We start from the raw sequence: 25158 nt of genomic DNA on the forward strand, positions 1-25158 counted from the left end.
CTGCACCTCTTTGCACAGAGGGGAACCATGGTTACTGTGCCCCCAGCAGTTTAATTGTTCACTGCTGCTCTGCCTTTTGTCCAAAAACGCCTCCACAAAGCAGGTTTTGGAAAACCAAGCAGAACACAGAGCCTGAAGCTGACCCAGCACTGCAGGGCCCGTGTCCCATCTGCCCCACAGCAGCCTTCCTGCTGATCACTACCAAGGCAGCAGATGCAGCTGACAGAAGGTGAGGAAGACTTCTCTGGGGAAAGTTCCAGGAGCTCTGTGCTGCTTTGTAAAGCCTGGAGTACCCTCTACAGAGCTCTGCAAGTAATACACAAAAAAAACCCCTTCCACTGACAACTAGTTTCCAAAAGGTTATTACAGATAATTTCTTGATAGCTGTAGCTGTGGTAAAGCAGTGAGACATGAGAAGATGCTCCACACAAGTCTCCAGAACTTTTTTCAGGACAAGAAGTCAGCCCTTTTGCAAAATGTAATCTCCTGACAGACCAAGATTCACTGGCACCTGTGCACTGCCAGAAAACAGAAGGATGCAACACAAGGAGAAATGAAGAAGTGGCTGCTTTTAGGCAAAGCCAGTGAACAGGGTAGGGAAGGAGAGACACCTGCCTGCTCTCATCAGTGTCAGGGAAGGATTTAAAGACTTCCTCAAGCTTGGGCAGCCTGCTGCAAAACCCCACCCTACAGGTGAGCCCCCTGTGCCTCTAGGGCAAGCAGGGGGGAGCTACATACAGGCCTGACTGCAGCTGCTTTGAGGCCACTGGGCTCAGCCTCCTTATTCCCAGACTCCCGGTCGGATGACTTCCCGCTGGCCAGGCTGTCCAGGGAGTGGCAGGATGTGGCGTTGTACAGAGCCTCATACGGGCTCTCCTCTTCAGGGTTCACATCAAAATCGATGATCAGCTCTGTGACAGCTTTGTCCACATCACCTGCAGGGGGAAGAGAGAGATGGGGTTGTCCCTGGATCTCCTGACCTCGGTGCTGGCAGGGAGAGGAATGCTGGTGATGCCCACCCTGAGACGTCCGGCCCGAGGGATCGGTGGCTGCAGCGAGCGGGGCTGGAGCAGATTTCTCCACAGCTTTGGCACTTTTCTTCCCAATGGTGTAATCTGCAAGGGGGTTGGGGGACAGGGTCAGCTCACGTCAATCTGGCTTTCTGTCCCCTTCAGCACATGGCACTTCCTCCCTCGTGGGTGGAAGGCCAACTGTCAGCTTATTAAGTGTCCAAAAAAAAAAAAAAAACAACGTTATTAAAACTTGCAGCTCAGATCCCAAAATAGAAGCAGGCAGCCTCTTTAATCACAGGCACAAGGGTAGGGATGGTTCTTTGAACTTTCAGAGTCTTTAATCAGAAAGCTGCAAAGCTGCTGCACGGACACGGAGTCACAGAGCAAATCTGTGTTGTAGATACAAACTCCATCACTGAACAGAGTCGTAACAAGAGACACAAATTCCAGCTGCAGCCCCCAACCACAGGCAAAGCCAGACACATTCAGCTGATGTAACATCCAACAGCAGCTCCCTCCTGGGGACAACTAACAGCCTTTATCTGCAACACCTTCAGTTTTAAAGCCCATCTTTGTCTTCAGTTTCAGAATAAAGCTCAAACATTCCAGCCTCACAGGCACAGCTTAGTTAAAAGTCTGAAAAGTGCTTTGAACCTGCAAAGCTCCCAAATGCTCAGCATGAATAACACACCCCAGCTCCAAATCCTTCTGATCCTCCCCACAGCTGAGAGGAAATGCAGACAGCGTAATTACAAGGTATGAATTTAGCCAAGATGTCACATTTCATTCCCGAATTTGGACAGACACAATGGACCAAGCGCCTTTATAAAACACAAGTAATCAAGGCCTTTTCTGTAAATCTCATCTGCAAATTCCATGCCCAAGCCTCACAAGGAGGCGAGGAGCAGGATGTGAGATCTGTGGACAGTGATTTGCCTACACAGACACGTAAAGGGGAGTTACACCAGAACCATTTCTAAAGCTGTTACTTTGCATTCTGCAAGCAGATTTAGGCTATCCTTAATTTTAATTAACTTCTAAAGTGAGCTAAACAAAGCTCAATTAAGCCCATTTAAACTGTAAAAGTCACGCCACACTCTCTCAGCAAAGGGCTAATCCTCCTAAATCCCCCCAAGTCCTCCTCCAAACATTTGGTCTGGAGAAGCTCACCCCAGCGTTTCAGTAGGTTCTTCCAACACAGCCTGAAACTGCCTTGATTTCAGCACTCTCCAGGTCTAGAAAAGCACATCCTGTACCTGCCCTGGCAGAATCAGCACCCCAAGCTTTCCCCTCCTCCCCAGAGGCAGAGCTGCATTACCCACCTTCAATGAGAGCTGCTATGTGCTGGCTTTTCTGGGAAGGAAGCTCCCTCACAATGTCCAGAGCAGTCAGGCCTCTGTTATCCTTTATGTTCACATCAATACCTGCGGCCACAGGGGTACAGAGGGCAAAAGCAAGAATATTGTCTAACTATGTGCAGGTTTGTGTATTTCATCAAGTCACGTTTGAGATCAGCACTGGGGGGAGCTAAAAGGCACTCTAGAGACAAATCTAAAGCCAAACTCCAAGAGCCAACTTCTCCTATATCCTGCTCCAAGGAGCTCTGACAGCTGGATGGAGAAACCTGCTGCACTAGAAAGGGATTTCCTCAAGCTCTGGGTGAAGGGATCACCACATTAGTGCTTCAAAGGGGGAACATTCTCTCACCTGCAGCCAGCAATATTTGTACCACATCTGTCTTGCCAAACAAAGCAGCTTCGTGCAAAGCACTGCCTTTCTCAGTCTGCAAATTAAATGGAAACATAGCATGAAGCCAGAGAGCAGGGAATGGTGAGGGAGGCACGGCTTAGAGGGTTACAGAAGCAATAAATACACGGCGTTGTACACGAGGTGTGGGCAGCACTACCTACGGCTGAGGACGGACTGCCAACGTTATTACAGTGCTGAGGATGTGGGATGGAAAAATGGGGATGGTTCCATCAGAGAGACCAAGAAAGGGCCTTCTACAGCTTGGCAAGAGGTCGTGTCCTGACAAGGAAAAACAAGACCCACATCCAAGCCATTGCTGTGAAAACAGCACATTCACAAGTGGCTTGATAGGAAGAGACATGTTTGCCTATCAAGAGCTCACAGCACTGCAGGGCAGCATGGCCACAGGGTGTTTGTCTCCCTCACTCTGTGTCTGGGCCTTTGCCCAGCCCCTGAGCAGGCGTGAGGCATGCACAGCAGCCGAGTCCCTCCGGGCAGCCTCCCCGAGCAACCCAGAGCTGCAGAGACAGCCCAGCAGAACACAAAGCTCTCCTCGGCTCCTGCGAGCGCTCCCTCTGCGAGGAGGGACGGTGGAGCTCTCCAGTCCCCAGCCAGCAGCCCAGCCCCGCTCAGACACACCAGATACCTGGTAGTTGCTGTCCATGCCAGCATCTAGGAGGACGTGGACCACAGCTTTGTGACCGTTCCTGGCTGCCAGGTGCAGCGGAGTGTGTTTCTTAGTGTTGCAGCTCAGCAGGTTGGGGTGGGCGTTCAAGAGCATCTTGACCACTTCCAGCCTCCCGTAGAGCGCGGCCAGGTCCAGGGGGGTCTCGAACTTGTTGTTGCGCATGGTGGGGTCGGTGAGCTCCTCCAGCAGCACCTTCACCACCTCGGTGTGGCCGTGCTGGGCCGCGCAGTGCAGCGCCGTCTCGTTGTCGTTGTTCTGCGGGGCACAGGCGGCAGCGCGTCAGGGCCGGGCCAGCGGCCGCCCCGCGCCTCGCTCCAACATTTAAATCCAAAAACGAGACCAAAAATAAAAAAAAAAAGCAGTGGGGAAGCAGAGAGCCCAGTCTGAACCAGCCTGAGCAATGTGTCACCGTCTCCCTGGGTGTTTAGTATCCCCTCACAGGCTCATTGATCGGCCAGCAGCTTCAGGGATGTGCAGAACAACGCCCTTCAGCTGTGGGAAAGAGGGACTACAGATGGAGCAGCCTGCTTTCCAAGCACCAGGGGCAGAATCCAGGGGCCATGCTGAAGTTTAAGGGATGTTCAGCCATATCCAGGTTCCCATTAATGCTGCTGGCACCTGGGAAAGGCAGACTGGTGTCTTGGCAGCATCTCACACTTCAGGGTGCCACAAAAATAAAAGGCAGGCAACCTGTTGTGTGAATTCTATTTGCTGGAGCTTCACCATAACTTTAGATTTAAACTTCAATTGTTTCAAATCCTACCTATCCTGGTTAGAACAGTCATTCCACCTCTGCAATTCTGGCTGTTTAGAGACAGGGTGCACCCAGCCCCATGCAATTTGTGAACCAGAGAACCGTGCAATTTCCACCACTGCAGGAACAAGCCAGGGCTCAGGTCAGCTGAGGGAAGCAATTTCTCAGTGATAAGGGAGCACCCCCAGCTGGAAGCCAGACCCAAACCAGAGCGTGCAGGAGCAGCCAGGCTAAGAACCAGCAATGCAAAGCCCAAAGATGAGCAATCTAACACCCCACATGTGTAGGTGCAAAATAGGAACATGGCCAGATCTAACAGAGCCTTTTCTCAAATTAAGTTCCTCTCAAGTTTCTAGTTTTACTACTGTGTCATCCACAAAGGGATTCTGGTATAAGCACTTCAGAAAAAACTACCTGACAATATAACCCCAAAAATTTTAATACAGTTACACACTTCAACTGAAAGAATCGTGGTTGAATTTGTCATTTTAACAACATTTCCAATAAAATAAACAGAATGTTCTTGTCCTGCTGGAGGCAGCAGCACCACTGCAGAAGGGAATTTGATCCCTGCCTGCTGTGAGAGCACACGTGTGCCTCGGGACACTGCTCAGTATTTTGCACCATGTCACAAACTCGTGAGGCAGCACCCGGATCCTGCTGAGGTGTTCAGTCACCCTCAGGCTCACAGGAGTCCTGTCAATCCCCCAGCTGTTCGTATCTGGCTTTTGCATCACTTCTCAGCCACAGGCAAAGCAGGAGGGGAGCAGGAGCTGGGAGAGGCTCTGGCAGCTGCAGTTTGCAGGGCAGTGAAGGGAAGGAGCAGAATCAGGCACGTGCAGGGGGAGAGGGCAAACGGGGCAAAGCATCACTGCCAGCACAGAAGGTCCAAGTCAAACAGGCTCCATCCTGGGGGGAGGCACAGACACGTGGACAGAGGGTACTGCAGGATACAGAAGTCTGCACAAAAAATATACAAAGGGAGTGAGAGGGGACAGAGTAGAGAACATCAGAGCTCGCACCTGCCCGTCAGCTCACACTGCTGCTCTCGGGCACTTACAGGGCTGGCAAATCCCATTATTCCCGTTTGACAGGGCTGGGAGTGCAGGGATCAGGGAGCCCACCACAGCTGGGCCCAGGCTCTCAGCCTGCCCCGTGGCACGAGGGACCCTCACTGCCAGGCTTGATGACCCCCAGCCCCTCTGAGCAGCAGATCCCCAGAGCTGCGGGGGCACAATCTGCTCGTGCCAGGCCAGCCCTGGTCCTGGGGATTACCCTGGCTAGGACTGCCCCCCTCTCCTTTCTCCCTAGCACAGGGTATGTATGCCTCAGGGGGTTTAGAGCATTCAGTAGCTCCAAGCACCTGCCTGAGGGCTCAGAAATGGGAACACAACACTGTTTAAAAACACAATTGTTGGAGACTTCCCTCATCTTCCCTGCAATTCAGTCCGATTTTACCTAAGCAGATTGGGGCTCCAATGCTCGAAGCAAAATCCCCAAACTTTCCTCCTGCAGCAGAGATCACCAGGCAATAAAACTCCCCTGAATCATCACAGTAAGTCTCTCCCAATTCCAGACTGTGCAGTGGAAACTCCCACCATTGCCTGAGTCTTTTTTTGCCTCCATTTTGGGAGAGTTTTGAGCAGCCAAAAATACTACAGTTCTTCCAGGCAAGGGAGTTTGCTCCCTTCCTGCGTCACCTCTCCAGGCACAAACCAGAGCAGCGAGCAGGAGTGCTCAGACCTACAGATGTATCAGAGATGGAAAAGGAAAATTCCATTCCAGCTGCCAGAAGGCACATGGCTTCAAATTTCAGAACTACTTAGAAAAATAGAGCGCTCATGAGGGCCGAGGGGCTGCATTCCTGCAGGAATCCTTGCATCCCCCCAGCTCTCAGCTGAAAGAGAGGAGCTGGGAGCAATGCCAGTCTGCAGAGCACAAACAGGACACGAGCAGGGATGGCTCTGCTTTCTTACGGGCTCCAGCACAGGTTACAAGCCCTGGTAATGTGATACCACTCACCACACACAGCCCTGCTGCTCCTCACTCCATGCTCAAGTGGAGAATCCACAGCTCCTTCAAGTGCTGTGTCCGTTCTGCACCCCCTGCTCCCAACACACAGCTCTGACTGAGCACAGGGAAACTTGGTTTGAATAAGGGAAAGTTTTCTGACCTGCAAAGATCTGAAAGGTTGAATAAACTGCCCAAGAAAGGCCACAGAGCTGTCCTTCTCTCAATTTCTTGAGAAATTGATGGGCAAATCCTGGTCAGGAATGGTGTAAGGAGACTTGATCCTGCCCCAGGGTTGGGGAAAGTGGCTACACGGCCCTTCAGTCCCACCCACCTTATTTCTAAGATTCCTTGGTAGGATTTTTGTCACTGTCACTGATTTTTGTCACTGTCTGAGTGTCCAACAGAGTCCTGCCCTATTGACAATCTGCTGTTTGGCTGCTCCTGAGAAAATGCCAGTCTGTGTGACAGGTACAACTCCACAGGCTCTTCATCACAGCTGGCCAGGAACTGGTACAAAGCTGCTCAAAACTTGTGATGAACCCCACAACTGTGTGTAAATCATCTCTCCACAGTATAAAACCCAAGTTAACATTCCTTCTTCATTCAACATCCCAATACTGGAGTGTGTAAGATTTTACTTGGTTATTGACAATGTTTTAGGAAGCTCCTTTCAGGCAACTGAACTGCTCAACTATGATGTTTCCACAGAATACATTAAGCATAAAGTTCCTATCTGGATTTTTGCAAAAATCCCCGATTTGGATGAGCTTCACAGGAACACATTTGTGCTCAGAGGGCGGGCACAAGCGACCCTGAAACAGGGTTCTGAAAATCACACCTCACTCCCAGCAAGCACAGGAGCTCTGGCTGTGTGTTTCTAAGGTCCTGCAGACCAAGCAGGGGGAAACTCTGACAGAGGAATCTGCCATGGATGGCTGGATCCAAAACAACTGTCTGGAAGCAGCTGTGGCACGGTGGCTCATGGCAGAGGTGTCTCGGGACAGAGCAGCAGATTGTTTGCCACCCCTGGCTTGTAGATTCACTAGAAATAAAACTGAAAAATGGTGTCTGAGAAACCACCACCAGGAATTTGATCTTCAACGTCCCAGTACTGCATAGGAAGCTTCTTCAACAGCTCAGTCTCAGCACATTGCATAAGCTGATGTTGTGTCTTTTGTAGCTCAAAACAACTGAAAACAAGAGAGGAGCAAAACAAGCCAGAAAACAGGAACAGGAGACCAGGGCTGAAGGGTCAAATGACACCACAGACTGAACATCAAAAGAGAGACTGATGTAATAAGCAGGACACGGAGGACTTGGGAAGGGAGGCAGGAACATCACTGCCCTCCCTTCTCCCCACCACCACCACCACAGGAATTAACTGTCCATTCAAACAACACACAGAGCATTATGCATGGTAGGAGAAAAGGCATAAAAATTCACTCCAAACAGCCCACAGAGAAAATGCAACCATGGTTAAGCAGGGAAAAAAAAAATCCTTCTCTTTGCATTTATCAGCAACATCAGCACATGAAACAAAACCTAGAACATTTAATTGAGGTAACATTACCTTTGGGAAGTCATCCAGCCCAATCAAGCAAACTGACCATCACTGCGAGTCCTACAAGGCTAAGCAAGGAAGGAGCCCCCAGGAAAGTAAGGAAAAGCTTTCCTTTAATTATGTTTCTACAACTGCTTTGAAGAGAGAAACCCACAGTAAATCAATGGTCCCATTTTCCTTTTCCCCAAGCAGCTGCAAAGTGAACAGGTATTATTGCACCTGGAAGCACGCGAGTGCAGCTTGGAGTGATGATGCAGTGAAATGCTGACAGCAAAGTACACACCTTGGCATTGATATATGGGTCAAAGGGGCCGTACTTTTTGAGTTCTTTGATCTCAAGAGCATTCTACAAAAAGGAAGAGGAAAAAGAAAAAAATGTGATAATGAAATGGGTGAGATACAGCAACAAAGCAATGGGTGACTCCAAGGGGTGGAATGGCAGGACACAGCATCTTGTTCCAGTCAGAGCCATGGCCAGCAGAAGCCATTCCAGCTGGGATTGCTGTAACCTGGACCAGGCTCCAAGCACAGCCTCCTCAGCTGACTTCTCTCATTTAACTGGGTTCCTACTAAACAGACATTAATGAAACATTACCAGCAAGGTTCATACTAAGCTCTGGATTTTTGCAAAGATCACCCCTCTAGCTGCCCTACTCAGAGCAGAACATTCACACTATGGGTTCTCCCTCAATTCTTGTCAGATTGATTGAAAGGGTTACCTGCACTCAAGCCCATGCAATCAGACTGAGTGCCTGGAGACACGCTTAACCACAGCCCCAAACTGCACAACTGTCACCAGACATCAGAACACACATCCCTCGTCATTCCTGCTCAGTAGAGGAATGATAGAGAGTTGCACTACAACCAGAAAACATTCCATGATGTTTTAGCAGCAGTTATCCCTGGGGCAGCCTGGTGCATCGATTTACCCATCCTGGGAGACTCCAGTGTGGCACTTGTGTCCCCACAAAGAAGGACTGGGACTCCTAAACCTGCTAGTGAAAGGAGTTTTCTCCTCAGCTTCTGAAAAACTACCATGGAGCAAATCAACAGAAGGGACTCCACAGCTGCTCACCCTGACTGAGAACTGAATTCAGGCCAGGGGTGTCTGACCCACCTGGGAATTACCTCTGGAATGAATGTCCAGGTTTAGCCTGCTGGCACTGCAAAACAGGCATGCAAACCTATTTTGGTTTATTCCTTCCCTCCTGAAAGAACACCTGAGTGGTTTAGGAGTTGATTCCCAGGGTCTTCAGATGTTCCTGCCTTAGGGACAGGACAACCACAGCCCAGTGCAGCTTTAGCCACTGGTCTGGGCCTGTCACTCTGTGCTAGACTCACCCAGGGAGGGCCAGCTCAGTGACAGCACTCAGCTGGCCTCATTCATTAAACCAGTTCCTGTAAACAAAACTCTGCAACAACAGGAATATTTGGGCCTTCCAGCAGTAGCATTTCAGAAGTTCCCTGGAATTTAAGATACCTCTGATGTCCATGGGCAGTTCCACAGGAGCCAGCCCTCTGCAGTGGACACAGCTGTCTGGTACCCCTCACTCCCTCTGCACCCCAGACCAAAACCATCAGCTTGGCAAAAGGAACAAATCCAAGAGGCTTTTTATTCTTGCCTGATTGAAAAAAAATAATTTTTTAAGATTAAGCTAGGGATTTATCTGGGGGCAAGTAGTGTTAAAATTATCTTAGAACTTACAAATTAGTGAACTGGAGCAAGTGCCAGAGACAAGCCAGGAGAGCAGCTAAGAGAGCACGGCCAAAGAGACTGAACAAAGCTGCTTGGATTAGTTCCCAAAGGAGGGAGCCAATGGATCCTCTGCAGAACTAGAAACCTGCTCAGCTATCCAGCAGCTGAAAGGAAAACTGTGGGTTAGTTTTAGAAGCCCAGAAGCAGGAGACCACATCCTAAGTGTTGAGCAGTTCTCACAATTATGTGTCTGTCTATGAAACTTAAATACCTTTTCATCCTACCACTAACTCAGAACTGAATGTATTGCTTTAGGCAGTGCCCTCCTATCCCACCAGCAAGTAGGACCTTACAACCATTGCTACTGGTTTGGGAAGGGTCAGGAGTCAGCTGAAGGAGTCTCTCTCCATGCCAGGGAAATGATTCAATGATACAACAGAGAAAATCAAGCAGACCTGCTCATTCACTTTGGTGTGTGAAGGGCCCTGGTGGATGAGGAGCTTCACTATGTCAGCATCTCCTTTCCAGGCTGCCAAGTGCAGGGGGTAACAGCCCTTACAATCTGCCACGTTGGTGAGCGCGTCGTTCCTCAGCAGAACCTCCACAACATCCCTGCAAGAGACAGGAACTTCAGTGAGACATTCAGTCCTTGTTTCACAGCTCACACTCTGCAGCAAGTACTGAACGAGAAGTTAATCTGAACAGGAGTGTTTCAGAGAGCCTCTTGAAATGGGATTTGTAAGTGTTCCTATTAATTGCTGCCAAAGGAAATGAAAAAAAAGGAAATAAATAATGCTGAGATGAGCTCAGGAGGATCCACATTAACTCCATACTAATGGAGTTGAACAGGGACTGAAGTCAGCCACAAGCCTCTGCTGCACAGTGAACTGCACCAGCACGAGGGTCAATAGAGATTTTAACTCTATCTGATTTCTCAGTATCTCAGGCAGCAATGAGAAACACGAGATCTACCACACTAAAATGACTTAAAAATGGGATATGTACACGAGGCAACTGTGAAGTGGTGCAGGCCCAGAGCACCCCGGCCACCAGGAAGACTGCAGGGACTGTCACCAGGGCAGCTCCTTTCACACCGTGTTACAGCTTATCCAAATTGCTTAGAAACAAAAGGGTGGTTGAAAACCTCAGCGTTTGGAGATGTAACATCACCCAGCAGCCAAAGCACTGACATTCTCCACTTCCCCTGAAGATGGAGTAGTGCTGCACCAGTGCCTCAGCTGGTGAATGAACCACACAACGGTGGCCAGGGAAGCACAAAGCATCCACCCCCTGCGACCCCAGGCTTGGGAACAGGACTCACTTATGGCCATTCAAGGCAGCGTGGTGCAGCGGGGTGTATCCTGTACTGTCAACGCAGTTCACGTTGGGCCCCCTCCAGATGCTGCAAGACAAAAAACACACAGGGAACACTTAGGCAAACACCAAAGAGGGACAGGGCAAGGGCAGGGCTGGCACAGCTCTCACACCAAGGTGGGTACCTGACAGCTGTGGTCAGGGGCAGCACATGGAATCTCTGCTCTGCTTCACCTCACCCTCCTGCTCTCCAGTCACAGCTCCCACTGCTCACATCCTTCAGCCATACTTGCCAAAAAGCATCTTCAGAGTGTGTCTATCAGACTGAACCACAAGAGACAGCAAACCACTGACCCACTGCTAATTCACACCCCACAGAAGAATTCTGATGGCTCTGGGAAATTGTCCTTCTCCACAGCAAGAGTCACAAGGGGTGGGTGTAAGTCAAAGACTGTGGGATGCAGAGTCTGCTCTTGGTCACCACTGTGATTCCACACTGACTTCTCACTGTCCCAAAATCACTTCCATCTGTCAGCTCTTGGCAGTCTGTACCAAAGAGTAGGTGGTCTCCCAGCACTTCTAAGAGCATTAACTTCCCTCCCTTGCTCAAAAGTCAAGTAGCACAGATTTAAGTATTAACCCTGGCAAGGATTACTCTTCCCCAACCCCTGCAGGGTGTCCTGTTCACATCAGCACAGAATGGCACAAGCAAGAGGCCAGGGCTGCTCCTGAGCTTGCTGTGGGAGGAGTGTGGCGACTGCTGTCCCTCACCAGGGCCAGTGCCCTCTCCCAGAAACTCAAACCAGTACATTCTTACAAGCAAACTGGAACTGTTCAGCTCTCCAGTACAACCCATTGTCTGTGTGTTGGCCTCTTTTACACGCCATCCTTTTAGGAATTACACGGGGCTTATTACAAGCCCTGAAAATCCCATTTATGCTAACATGGTGCATTTTCCTGCTTTGTTTTCTTTGGGGGTAAAACCTAACAGCACCCTCTGATCCCCAGCTGAAATGGTTTAAAATCAGCCAGCTGTGGCTCTGTTTGAAGCTGGCCTTCTCTGAACAATCCATTTCCTCCCCAGTACGAAATCACAACAACTCACGTGGCACAGGGGCTTTCTAGAACAGCAGGGAGCACTGGGGGGCTGCCAGCCAGGAGCACCTCAGTGCCACCCAGCAGCACAGGCACCAAACCAAACCAACGGGCATCTCCTGCAGGCTGAGCGAACTCCAGAAGGGAACGAAGCAGCAGGCTCACTCTGGAGCCTGTTTCAGTGGGAAATGGAAAGTCTGTCCCTGTCCCTTCCAAGTGACTCCTGATCTGCAGAGCATTATAAAAGGCTTTACAGTCTAAAGAAGAACCCGAGCTCTGCTAGAGGAGAGGCAGCTAAGGGGAAACTTTATCCAAGAGGACAGGCAAGTGAGCCACAAAATCCAATTTGCAAAGGATGAGAGGCTTATCCTGAGGCATCCTGCGTGCCACACACCACCCTGTGCTCCAGGAGGATACACACATGCAGTGCACCTCCAGCACTGACACTGTTCACAGGATGATGGCTTAAACCACATGCAGAAGGTCAGTGAGACACCAAAAACCCCTCTCAGGGTGGGTGGGAGTGCCCTGCCCAATCCAGGCTGCAGTCCTGTAGCGTGAAGGGGACTGAGCAGCACTCAGCTGGGGTTTGTTCCTGGCAGTGGGCTCCTGCAGTGTGGTTGCCCAAATAATTTATTGCTGGATTTAACATGGCAATTAATGGTTAGAACTAGTGCCAGAAAGCCTCGTGTGCAGTCTAGAGCAGTTCTGACATTGCACCTGTGCTGCTCTTGCTTGGGCTGTAACCTGGGCAGTGCCAGCGTCCCGTGGTTTTACACATTAAACTGAGCTGTGTTTGGAAGCTGAGCTCAAACTGCTTGAGGGTGAACATGAAAAACCAGCAGCAATTAACACAAATGTTTCTTTCAGCTGAAGTTATGAAATGAGGAAAACCAGGGTCAGTGGTGCAGTGGGCAGGGCTGGGGATCAGAGCCTGGGGCATCTGTCCCCATTGGAGCGTGGTGTCCCCATGATAAAACACTTCCTTAGAGACCTCCAGGTCAATGCTTTACAGTAAAATGCAAAGTTTGTTCAAGGAGCTCAGAGCAGGAGAAAAGCTGGAGGCCAGGAGGGAGCTGGCCCAGCAGTGAGTGCTGGGTGCTGCAGAAATCAACTGCCAGGATCTAAAGATATTTGAAAAAAAAACATCTGCTGTGTCCTCTCCTCCCCTTTGCCTTTTTATTCCTGCAAATAAAGAAAGCTTTTATCAAAGAAAGGTCAAATCACCCATAAGATCAGACTGGAAGGATCCAAGAGGAGAACTATTTATATTCAGATGTGGGGACTGCAGCGAAGCACATCACTCCCTTCCCTCCTCTTCAGCTCTGCCAGAAAGGCCACACAATTCTCCTGAGGTATGGAAACAGGGTGCTGAGAAAAGCAGATTACAAAGCCCAGAACTCTCCGTGACTTTGGGCTGTTTCTGATTTCTAAACAGAAACCCCAATGAGGAGAATACTGTAAATACAGTCCCCAGTAAAGATCTGGAGCCAATTTGACCACTGCTGCTTTTTGATTGTTTTTCTCCCTCAATCCCCAAAAAGCTCTTCACATCAAAGAGAGGGGTTACTTTCTACCTTGTGCTCTTGTTCTAAAAGGATTACCCAGGGCTCACCTGTCCTTTGCTGCACCAGGGCAGCATCTGAAGATGCTCCTGATGGCATCTGCTTAAGACAACTAAGACTGAACATTGAGGACATCAGGAAAGCTCTGAAAACAGCAAAATCTGCTCCATTTAAACTATTTCTTCTGCTCAGTTTTCTCTTGCTCTATGATTCAGCAAGGCCTTAAATAAAACTTCCTGCTTGTGAAAACTGCTGAATAAAGAACATGCTTTAGGTCACAGTAAAATCCCAAAGTACCTTTAAACAGGACCACATTTGTCCTCTTGCTTTTCCATTTCTTTCTTCCCAACTGCAGAAGTAACTTTTCTCCCAAAACCACCCCAGGCAAGGAGCTAAAGCAGGGCCAAGCTTAGAGAACAAGGTGGTGTTTTCAGCTCAAATGATGAACCTTTGGGGCTGGTCTCTGGTCTCACTAACATGGGTTAAGGAAGCATCAGGAGAGCTCAGGGTGCTCGTGCAGAGGCCATGGACGCCCTGTATTTACACACCCAACACCTAAAACAAAAAGCAACATGAAACACAAGCAAACACGAGTGGCTTGGCCCAAAGGCACCGGGAAGTTTAAAGCAGTGGCCCCAGATGTTTGTGTACTTCACTCAAAGCCTTAGAGACAGTGTCAGGAGGGCAGTGAGGGCTGGAGGCAGATTCCCTCGAGTCCATTGCCCAGAGGCCACCACAGCAGGTCAGTCACACATCCCAGCAATGCACATCCACACAAGCACTGCATTCCTGCGACCCTCCGTTGGTATTTCCTGCTTACACAGGGAACACAAACAACCCAAAGGCTTTGGGCAAGGCCTCAGGGTTAGGAAGCTGCTTATGTTTTTCTGAAACATGTGTGAGGAAGGCACTGCTGCAGCCACTTTGCCAGCAGGCAGGGTTTGGCATGGTGGGATTCCAACAGAGCAGGGACCCCGCTTCTTATGCACCCCAACCACCAGATACTACAACAGCTTTTATCAACAAATGGCTGATGCAAGGCTGGAGGAGATGAAAGCAGTGCATTGCTGGGGCAAGGGACTCTCAGCTCCTCCTGGCAGGTTTTGAGAAAACCCAAGGAGAACAGCTGGTCAGACTCCAGCTACTGGAGCGGCTGCAGAGGAAGCCAAAGCCATGAGCTTCTGCACTCCTCAACTTCTTGGCCCAGATTTTAATTTGCTGTAAGAAAAGTGGGTAGATTTTCCTCAAAGTCAAAGGGTCATGAGCTCAAGATGCCAGAACGGACAAGGAAAAGCAACGACCACCATAAAGGCAGGACACACAGAAGTGACCCAGCTGAGATGGCACAACACAACAGCCAGAGAGGTGCTGAGCCTGAGCTCTGTACTCAGACACACTGACCAGGGATTCCAGTGAAAATTCTCAGGTTCAGTCCACTTTGACTGACACACTGCAGCAGTCAGAGCCACGCCTGGCCCTCTGCACAGAGCCAGACCTCAAGCTCCTACTTCACCAGCTCTTTCTGAGTGAAGCAACAACTCTCAACAACAATTTTCAATAGCTCCAGCCTCATTGCCCAACACCTGCAGACAGTTCAGCCAGTGTAAGGTCAACAGGGTGCTGTGAGAAACCAGCATTTCCACCAGTGCAGCAACCAATCCTCTGATGGCCAAATGATCCCTTCTCCCTTGGAAAGGAGCAGAGCCTTTTGTTCCTCAGGTGCAGCAGGTGGCCAGGAGCAGCAAACCTGCATGGGTTTGTGAAGCAGCAGCAGACTGTGAAGGATCAGTTCAGGAACTGAGAGGCAGGTGGTGAGCTCATGTGCTTCCCTCAGAACCAGTCTACCATCTCCCACTCCTCATTTCCAGGGGAGGCTGTTTTGGGTCAGCACAGACCCATGACAACCACACATTTAACTCCTGGGCTTGCAGCTCACACTCGAAAGGAACCAGACAGGGTTGGCATCACTAATAGAAATGTGTCCATCCAAGCTAAAACCCCCCATTAGGAAGAGGCGAGCCCTAGCCTTACGGATGGCTCCTGGCAGTGAAAATGCATTTATTTAAACTTAATGTATGGTGGGGGTGGCAGTGGGGACAGAAAGGCTGGGTCAGGCGTGGAGTGTGTGCCACATGAGAGAATCCCTCTGAGCAGGGGCAAATAAAGAGCTGCAGGACAGGAAAAATATAGGTCTGGTTTGAGTGCACATGCTGCTCTTTATTCTTAAAAGCATTGCAGGCACTCTGCAACCCACTCCCATTAAGGAGCATTCCCAGCTGATGACAGGCCAGAGCAGGAGCAGCCCCACAGCACAGGCTCCAACACTGGCTCTGACCTCAGGGCCAGGGCCAAACAAGCTTGGCTGGGAGAAGTGCAAAAAGGGTCAGCCATTGAGTCAGAAAAAACAAGCAGGGTCTTTTGGGAGGGGTGCAGGATCTGGGGTGTGATGTGTGTGGAGCAGGAGCATCCCCCTGTCCACATCCTGGCCAAAGGCAGCATGATGGCAGGGGAAGAGCAGGGAAAATGGGAAGGCAACCACCCAGCACGGAGATGGGAGGGTTTGACATAGTCTGGGCTCATTCAAGGCAGGAAAGTGACCCCTAAAAGAGAACAGAGATTTGACAGCATTTACCAAATGCTGACAAACCTCTCACTGAGGTTGACTGAATGTTGATTTTGTGGCCCGTTCTCTTCTTTTGCATCTGACTAGATGGGGTTTTGAGGAAAAGGAGCAAAAGGAACAAAAACATTCCTGCAGAAATTCAGTGAACTGAGCAGCATTATCAAAGTCATAAACCAATATCCTGGAACTGCAAACAGGAACCAGGGCACTGCTCAGGTAAACATCCCTCACTCTCCATTTGCAGCTCAGCTCTGCTCTCACTGCACTGGAGAAAATGCACTACATGGAAGTAAGTAAAATATTAAAAAAAATAAATAAGATGCAGGGAAAATTAGCAAGACACATGTAGATAGTGCAGGCTGTTGGGTTCCACTGCAGCACAATTCCTTAGAAAGGTGCCAGACTTTCCCTTGGCCTTCCCTTCATTGAGCACTTCCAGAGAAATAGAAGGAAACCCTGGGCAGCCACAAATTCCTGATCAAAACCACCAAGCAGCTGATGCTGCAGCACTGAGCTGGCTACAGCTGGCAACCTTGCACTGGGCTTTCCCTCCCCCTTCTCCTTTGTGAGATGATTTAACAAGCTGCAGAATCCCATGGGACATGTCAGTCAGCCAACAGCAATGGAGCATCGTGTCTGGAGCCCAACATGTCCATCTGCACTGCTCCCTTCTGACAGGCACACAGCTCTGGGCTTGGAGTAAAAATGTCATCAAAAGCAACTTGTGCAGAAAAAATTGTGGTAGAGCACATGCCCTCCCCCTCCTGCCATTGTCCTTGTATGGGATGGATGTGTCAATTAAGGGTTTTGGGACGGCAGAAAACGTGTCATCCTCTGCTCACTGTCAGACAATGTCAACACACCTCGAAGTGAATGTTGGTTTCCAGCACCCACGGAGATCTGATCCAATACACATCGTAGTGGGAATGTGGGATTTCTAGCACCTTGCACTGAGCAGGGTATGGGGATGGTGATACTTTATTTAAACATGGACACCTTCCTCCTGGTGCAGTCTCAGACCTCTCTATAGAGAGACAATTACCACCCCATGTTCTGCCCATCTCAGCACTAAAAGACTTCTCCAGGTCTGCTCTGCCCAGCCAGGCATGCTCCAGTGCTCCTCTGGGCCACCTTGGCTTCTTCCTTGGCACTGGCCCTTCACTTTGTGCCATGTCACCCACACCCACATCCCCTCAGCCTGGCTGCTGCCCACCCCTTCCCAAATCCTGCTCACAGCCCTGCTGCCCACTCCTTCCCAAATCCTGCTCACACCCTCTCAGCCTGGTTGCTGCCCACCCCTTCCCAAATCCTGCTCACACCCCTGCTGCCCACCCCTTCCCAAATCCTGCTCACACCCTCTCAGCCTGGTTGCTGCCCACCCCTTCCCAAATCCTGCTCACAGCCCTGCTGCCCACCCCTTCCCAAACCCTGCTCACACCCTCTCAGCCTGGTTGCTGCCCACCCCTTCCCAAATTCTGCTAACCCTCTCAGCCTGGCTGCTGCCCAGCCCCGATGCCTGAACACTGAACCATGACGTGTCTGACCCGGGGCAGATGAAAAGCAGGTAAATAGGCCAAGTCAAGCAGAGACAGAGATTCAGGGACCGAATTACCCCTTCCCTACAGCAATTAAAAAAGCAAATGCAATTATTTTGTACCAACAACTGCACACAGAGTGCACTTTTGCCTTAGGGAGACAGAAAGCAGTGAGACAGAGATTCACACGACATCCCCCTTCCCCTGTGACATTGCCCAGATCAGTGACAGGAGGACTCAGAATCGGTGCTGGCACTGCAGTGCTCAATTTCATGCACATGGAGAGACCCCAGGATGCTGGGAGGGATCCCTGGGCTGCAGCCCAGGACATCAGGACAGGCAGGAGAAACACTGTGCTGGAGTGAAAAGGAAATGAGCTGCTCTGACAGCAAAGAGCAGAATGACAGGATGAGAGGGAAGGCCCTCGAGGAGGGGGACACAGGACTGGAGGATTCAGAGCCACAACAAAGCTTCCACTGAAGCGTTTGGAGCACACTTTACCCTTGAACACAGCCCACACCAGCAGCCCAGCACTCACATGGCTCCATTTAAGCCTGTACCAATCCCAGCTCCAGCTTAACCAGGAGTCCCTGAGGGCTAAAGAAAGACACAGCGAGGAGAGATTAACTGGCAACAGTGAGGGACACAAACAAGGCACCGACATACCACTGACTCCAGAGACATTCCTTCTTGATGAGCTTTTTAATTGGGTGCCCAAAGAGCAAATGACAGGGAGAGAGCAGAGACAGGGAGAGGAGGAGGACAGACAGAGAAGTGACCCCATGGTGGCTCAGATGGGAACACAGGGGACACACCTGGGCAGCCACAGAGCTCTGTGATCAGCTCTGCTTGTCATGTCAATGCTACACAGGCAGAGAAAGCACTGACTTGGACAAGAGTTCCCAAGGAAGAAAAGGATGGAAATCAGAAAGGACATCCTTTTACTCCAGAAGCATCCTTGAAATGCAGTCTGTCGGAGAGCAGGATCAGGAGTGAATGGCCAAGGCAGGAAATGATTCCCAAATCCTGAGATAGCTCCTAGGAGTTGTCATTACTTGTCTGCACTATCTGTACAGAGATAAGGTTAGAGCTGAAAAACAGAGTGCTGAGAGCTGAGGGCATGAGCCAGGCAGCCAGAGGGATGGAGCTGACAGCCCTGCCCTGCTCTGAGGGCCCTGGAAGGGCAGGGACCCTCCCCAAGAGCTGCCAGGGGCAGCTGCACCCACCCCTAATGCTGGAAAACTGAACCAATAATGGAACAGGCAGCAAAGAGAGATGTTCCCACACATTTCATGGTGGATCTGCAGCTTCCAGCCCTGGTTTCACCCAAATGCCAGCTCTAACCCTGCCTACAATGACAGCCTCAAACAGCTTTTCCTCACCAGAAAAAAAACTTAGTTCTTTGGGGAACATATACAAAATAAGATGTTCCAAACCCCTTTAAATATTTCTGCACGCTTCTCTGCAAGAATAACAGACCTAGCTCTGAGCCTTTTCTCTGTTCAATACAGCTCTCCCAGCCAGAAGCTGTTTTCAGCAGCAGAGCCTTTCCCAGCCTGACATTTTTAATGTACAGAAGGCATGTACATATGCCTGTCAGACTCCTAAATATATGCAGGATAAAAACTCTCCATGACTTCAAACAATTTCAGGGTTTCTGTGGCTGTCCCAGCAAATAATTATATCTCAGCTGTAAATACTCACACCCAATACCAACCAGGATCCTCAGAGCTTTTAAACCAATTCTCTTTAGTCTTTATTTCCAGCGAAAAGGAATGTCAAGGTCACATCCTGTTTCACTCCTTCTGTGAAATAATTTCTGTTGAGATTAGAGGAAATATTTCCAAAATGCCAAATCCAGCACGAATTCCACACATCCTCCAAGTTCCATTTTCAGCTGTTCTGACCCAGAGCAGATGAGCCACAGGAGCTCAGACACAGCTTCACAGCCTGCACCAGGCTGAAAGGAGCTGTGAAGGGGGCACAGGGGCAATGCAGGAACTGAAAATCATGCAAAGGTGGTTACTAACAACACTCCAGGACAGCCACAAGTCATCCATGGGCATCACAGGATGAGGTCAAACATCTCTTACAGGGCAGTCACCTCTGACAGAGTCCCCACTGTGCAGTGAGAAACCATGGCTCAAGAAATCACTGGAAAGAAGCACCAGGAAAAAACCAACACAAGTCCACAGGACACAGACTCCTGTTTAAGTCATCTGATGGATTTCACTGTCCTTGTAACAGAACCAAGATGACGATGCAAAGCTTTGAAGTCTTCAGAGCTTAAGGCTTTATCCTAATCCTGTTCCTGATTCCTAAAAAAATTGTGCTGATTCCTGAAGCTGACAGCAGTGAGAAGAGCCTGTGGAGCCCACCTGGGTCCCTGCATGGGGGTGCCTCAAACCTCAGCAGGCACCCAGCCTCTGGAATCGGATTCTGTTCTAAAATCAGGCACTTTGCAATGCCAAACTTGGGCGGGTTTCTCAGTGTCTTAATTAGGATGAGGCAAAAGTCGATTCTCCTAATTTCCAACCCACTTCAATATTAGATTTGAAAGACCACCTAGGACATCTTCAGCCTTGCTTGCCTCAGGAGTCTGCACAACAGCAGGCAATGGGATTAGATAAAAATCTAATGAGATAATGTATTTACATCATATTTATGGCACTCACTCTCAGACAGGGTTTTGTTCTCATGTACTGAGGACTATCCTCAGTACATGGCACTACAGACAGTTCAGAGAAAAAAGCTCGAGGCTTATTTTTAAATCTAATTTCCCTTTAAAAGAAACCATGTATTAAAATAACAAGGGAGGAGTGTGAATATATCTGAGCTTACCAAACCTAAACACCAACTCCAGCTCAACTTTCCTCCAGCTGAATAACTCGGGCTCCTGCAGAGTGTCCAGCAAAGCCATGCACGCACACTTCTCCTGTAACTCCCTCAGCATCCTGCTATGTCAGATGTACACCCTGATTTTCACCTGGAACCCTCAACAGCCACAGGACAGCAAGCCAAGAAAGTACCTAAACACAGAGACCCAGCACTTTGCATTCTGCAGCCTCCCAAACATTTAAACAGCTCACCCTCACTAACCCTGGGGAAACAGCCACCTCAACATCCTGTGTGTGCCAGAGCCAGCTAAAATCCTTGGCTTAGGAAAAAGGAAAAACCACACAAATCTACACACTGCTGAGATAGAAACAGTTCCAAACTTAAGCCCCTTGTGCAGCAACTGGATTTTCTTCCAGGATACAAACACCTGCAGGAATCCCTGCTGAGCATCCAGCACCACATTCAGTTAAAGGGCAATTGAAAAGGTTTAACTCCAATCTCATTCATCCAAACTTCTCAAAGCTGAGTATTTCTCATTGAGTTACTGCACCAGGACAAAGTAATTTTGGATTCAGGTCTAGGTGATGTGATGTGATGTGATGGACACCCAGATCCATTGGTGGATGCCCTGCCTGACCCAGGGCAGGGCATATGTGATGGACACCCAGATCCATGTGGCATGAATGCCCTGCCTGACCCAGGGCAGGGCATTTCCCCACCCAGGAGGGTGCAGGGGCACAACTTTTTGGAAGCAGAACACAAAGAGCTCTGAGGCTCTCCAGGTTTTGTGTAAAGAGGGCACATTTCACACACTGCAGCTCAAATTTCATTCCAAAGGCAGCTGACACCTTCCTGGCCTGTCTTTATTGGAGCCTTTGCCCCCTCCCCAGCCCCAGGCTCTCTGCTGCTGACAGCCAGCCCAGGTGCACCGACATTTCCAGCTCTGTTTTCCTCCCTCCTGCAGACAGCAGCTGTGCTCACTTCGCCAGTCGGTTGCTATAGAAACAAATCAATCCTCAATAGTTTTATTTTTACCAGTTTCTGTGAAATAGGATTTATCTCATTTCCATGACTAAGCTGTACTCTGGAGTGAGCTCTCTGGGACAGTGACAGTGCCAGCTCAGCATCGGGCAGAGCTCGTGCTGCAGTGACAAGAGGAAAGAGCCATCACCCGTGTGCAGAGGCACCTTCTCATCTTGAGGGCACTTCACCTTGAAAGGATTCCACAGGCAGAGCACGACTGCACAGCTGCATCTGAGGAGTGAACAGAGCAGGAGTGGATGGCACAGCCCGGAAAGGCGATGAGCTCACACGGAGTGGAGGTGTCAGCACTTGTTCTCTGTGAGAGCCAGCCTGGCAAGCCCTCGGGCGCTGCCACAGGAGGGGCTCAGCCTCCAGGATCTGCCTGTGCTTTGTCCCAGAGCAGCTGAGAGGGGCTTTCCTTCTGGTCTGGCATGGCATGGATGCATTTTCTCCACTCTGTATTACCTGTACCGTGTCACACCTTTCACTCATGTCTCTTCTATCCTGTTTGTTGTTCTTCAATCTCACTGAAATGATGAATTACCTCACAAAAGCCCAGCTGGATGAACCCTGTTTCTTGGCTCAGCTGCTCCCAATACACTGAATACTGTTCCAGCCATTCATCTCCAGAAAGTTCTGCTCCCTGCCAAAGGGCCTTCCACAGCTGGAGGGGACCTGTGGCATTGAGGGGAGCAGCTCCTCTTCACCAACACCCACTGCTGGGGCACACAGGGAGCAGAAGGGGAGACCCTGCTCCCCCTGCCCTTCCCTCCTGCTGGAGCCAGGAACTGTGCAGCCCCAGGAGATGGGAGTTTGTTAGACCTGCCAGCTGCAGTGTTTCCCCCAACACCCACCTGGGCAGAGCCTTCCACTTCCAATCCCCCTCTCTGCCAACCAAACCCTGGAAACCTGGAGCTGCCCACAGCCCACTGGGAAGGGAGCAAGGCAGGGCTCTCTCAAGGGGGTTTCACAGGAAGGAACCCACCCACCCACAATTCCCATGTGTCCAAGAAAGCCCCAGGTGCTGTGAAACCACAAGCCCTGCTTTGCACACTGGCCTGGGTGAGTGGAGCAGGGCAGGGCTAGTGCCAGTGAGCGAGGAGAGCCCGGTGCTCCTGACCCAGCCCTGAACACGGAACTGCACCGACCAAAGCAAGCAAACAAAAACTTTCCAAAACTGCATCACAAGATCACACAGAGACAAAACACTACAGAGTCGCAGCCAGTAACTGCAGCCTTTGAATTCTTAAAGAAGTACTTAGGAAACAATTCCCTGCTGAGCCCGGTGCACACCTGTGCCTGTGGCCCAAGCACCTTCAGCAATCCCTGTGCTCAGGTGTGTAATTAAAGAAGGATCCGTCCCACGGCGCAGTGCACGGGAAGGTGTGGAGAGGGGAAGGTTTAAAGTGGGTGAGATGATTAATCACAGCAGCAGGACGAGGGGAAGACCCAACGTTGCCCTGTTCTGTGGAAATGCAGCAGGAGCAGCTCCCTTGTGATGGGGAAGGGAAGAGGGAGAAGCACCTTGCCTGCACAAATCTGGGAGCTGGAACTTGGAGCCCCCTGCTGCAGACACTGCAGGACTTGGTGCTGACCCACGAGGCCTGGGGACACACGGAGGGACAGACAGCCCGACCCTGACCTCGGACAGGGCAATCCCCCCTTCCCTGGCAACAGCACCGTGTCCCTTCCCCAGGGAATGGCAGCAGACAGGCACAGTCGGAGCCTTCCCCAGGAGCACACAGGGCACTGTCAGATCCCTGCTGTGAACCATCAGCCGCACCAGAACAAATACCAAACCCCACTTTTTTAAAAAAGGACTCATTTTTCTGACTCCTAACCACCCTTGGACTGCTGGAAGCCAACTCAAGCGTTCTGCCATCCCACCACGTCACTCTTCAAACCAACCAGACCCCTCAGCAGCAGCAAACGGGCTGGAGCAAGGGTTGTGGTTTCTGTGGAGCAGCACTCGACCCTTCCCACAGCAGATGTGCACCCAAACTCCTCATTCCCAGCAGAAGCATCTCCTCTATACACTCCCTGGGGACTGCATATCCCATGTGGGGCTCAGCAGCAGCCTCAGCTTCCCCCTCTGGCAACACAGAGCCAGACTTTTCACAGCAATAGATGGAAATAAAAAGCTGCTTCTGCAGCTTTGGCTTTAACACAACCCATCCCTCATTGCTCCTGGCAAAGCCTCCTGAATGCAGCCTGATAGCTCAGCCACAGATTGTTCTGTTGTTTCCCGCCTCTAACTTCACAGTGAACCACTAAAAAAAAAAAATACAATAAATCAAATTCTGCAGCCTCGATGCAGAAGTGGCTCATAACCCCAAGGAACCTCAAGGATTCACAGACCATTTCTGGTTTCTGGACTTGCTGTTGCTCATAAGCCTCAATCTGTGCGTGCACAGAGTGGGTTTTCTCTCTGGCTGCTCCTGCCTGTGCCATGGCCCATGGAACCGGAGAAGCCAGGCCTGGCTGAGGAGCCAGGATCTGCTCCTGGCTGCTGGGCCAGGCCTGCAGCAGCTCCCCAGGGCCTGGCAGATCCCAGGGGCTGCGTGGATGCCAGCAGGGAGCCCAGCCTCCCAAACCCTGGCAGCCATCACCTCTTTGTGAGCTCACCATCTGCTCTGGCAAATCCACACTCCCATTTCCCCCTCCTGCATCCTCCTCATTCCCCCAGCTCGCTGTCAGCACTCCCCATTCCCATCAGCTTCCCACTGGCATTCCTTCTCCTGCCCAGTGCCCTGAGTGTTACACCCTGGCACATTCACCCCTCGAGAGACTTAAATTGTCTTTGAAATTCCTCCTCCTGTGGCTTATCCCGCTCCATCCCATTCTGTTTCCTGCTCACCTGCAGCCAGGGGTGATTGGAATCTGTGCTGCCTCCACACCCAGCAGGCCCTGCTCGGCCTGGGAAGGAGCAGCACAGCCCAGACTGTGACAAAGTTCACACTGAACTGATAACAGACCCATGGCAGTTCAGGTTACCTGATAAAACACCACATCCCAAGGAATTTACTGCCAGGGCCATCTTCTACCGCTTCATGGAGCAGCACTTGCTCTCTTTGAGAGCCCAAACCAGTGAGAGCCAGCTCAGAGCAGGTGCCAGCTCAGCACACACCAGGTGTAATGTGGGAATTCCAGGGAATGCCTGGAATTTGTATCCCATCCAAAACTCTATCTACCTGAAATGCAGAACTGATAGAAAGAGCTGTGACAGGTACCTCAGGAGAGAAGAGCTTTGGGAACAGGTTATCCAAACAGTGGGACTTAAACAGAAACTAAAACAGGGACCTGAAATGGGGTGGAGAAAAGAACAAAGGTGCTGGCCCAGCAGAGTGTTTATGATCCTGCTCTGGGGGTGGAGGGCAGCTCAGCAGTTCCCGTGTCAGGAGAGATCCCTACAGACACAAGGAGCCTCAGCAGGACCAGGATCAGCCTGAGCAGGGCCAGGGGCTGCCCGAGGAAGGGAAAATACAGAGCACACACACCTGAGGGAAGGCTTCTCCCCACAACCAAGGAGGGCAAAATCCTACATCAGAAAAGTTCCCATGTTCTGGCATTGGAAAAGGTGAGCCTTTCTCTACCCTAAAATTCACCTGTCTGGTCCCTGCAGCCTCTGGCCTCTCCTTGCAGGGACACTCAGCAGCTGCTTCTCATCAAAACCCCGACACAAGCTGGAGGA

At 50.5% G+C, this 25158-nt stretch overlaps 1 protein-coding gene across 8 annotated transcripts in view; it reads right to left on the bottom strand.

Annotated features, from left to right (window-relative positions):
• Positions 1-25158, bottom strand: part of ANKS1A (ankyrin repeat and sterile alpha motif domain containing 1A) — a 74224-nt gene that overhangs the window by 47309 nt on the left and 1757 nt on the right. For 5 of the 8 annotated variants that reach the window (XR_005954303.1, XM_041427029.1, XM_041427028.1 and 2 more), the window contains exons 2-9: positions 10796-10876; positions 9930-10086; positions 8062-8124; positions 3409-3705; positions 2721-2796; positions 2336-2437; positions 1020-1115; positions 739-935 (exon numbers count right to left, since the gene is read on the bottom strand). Coding sequence is in view for 7 of the 8 variants with exons in the window: in XM_041427029.1 (XP_041282963.1) it covers positions 739-935; positions 1020-1115; positions 2336-2437; positions 2721-2796; positions 3409-3705; positions 8062-8124; positions 9930-10086; positions 10796-10876 (1069 nt within the window). In the remaining variant the exon portion in view is untranslated. The remainder of the gene's footprint in view (positions 1-738; positions 936-1019; positions 1116-2335; positions 2438-2720; positions 2797-3408; positions 3706-8061; positions 8125-9929; positions 10087-10795; positions 10877-25158) is intronic. The other 3 variants (XM_041427030.1, XM_041427034.1, XM_041427031.1) reach the window with 2 other exon arrangements.

The sequence above is a fragment of the Onychostruthus taczanowskii genome, unplaced genomic scaffold (genome assembly GCF_017590055.1).
Source record: "Onychostruthus taczanowskii isolate IOZ18803 unplaced genomic scaffold, ASM1759005v1 scaffold97, whole genome shotgun sequence".
Lineage (NCBI taxonomy): Eukaryota > Metazoa > Chordata > Aves > Passeriformes > Passeridae > Onychostruthus > Onychostruthus taczanowskii.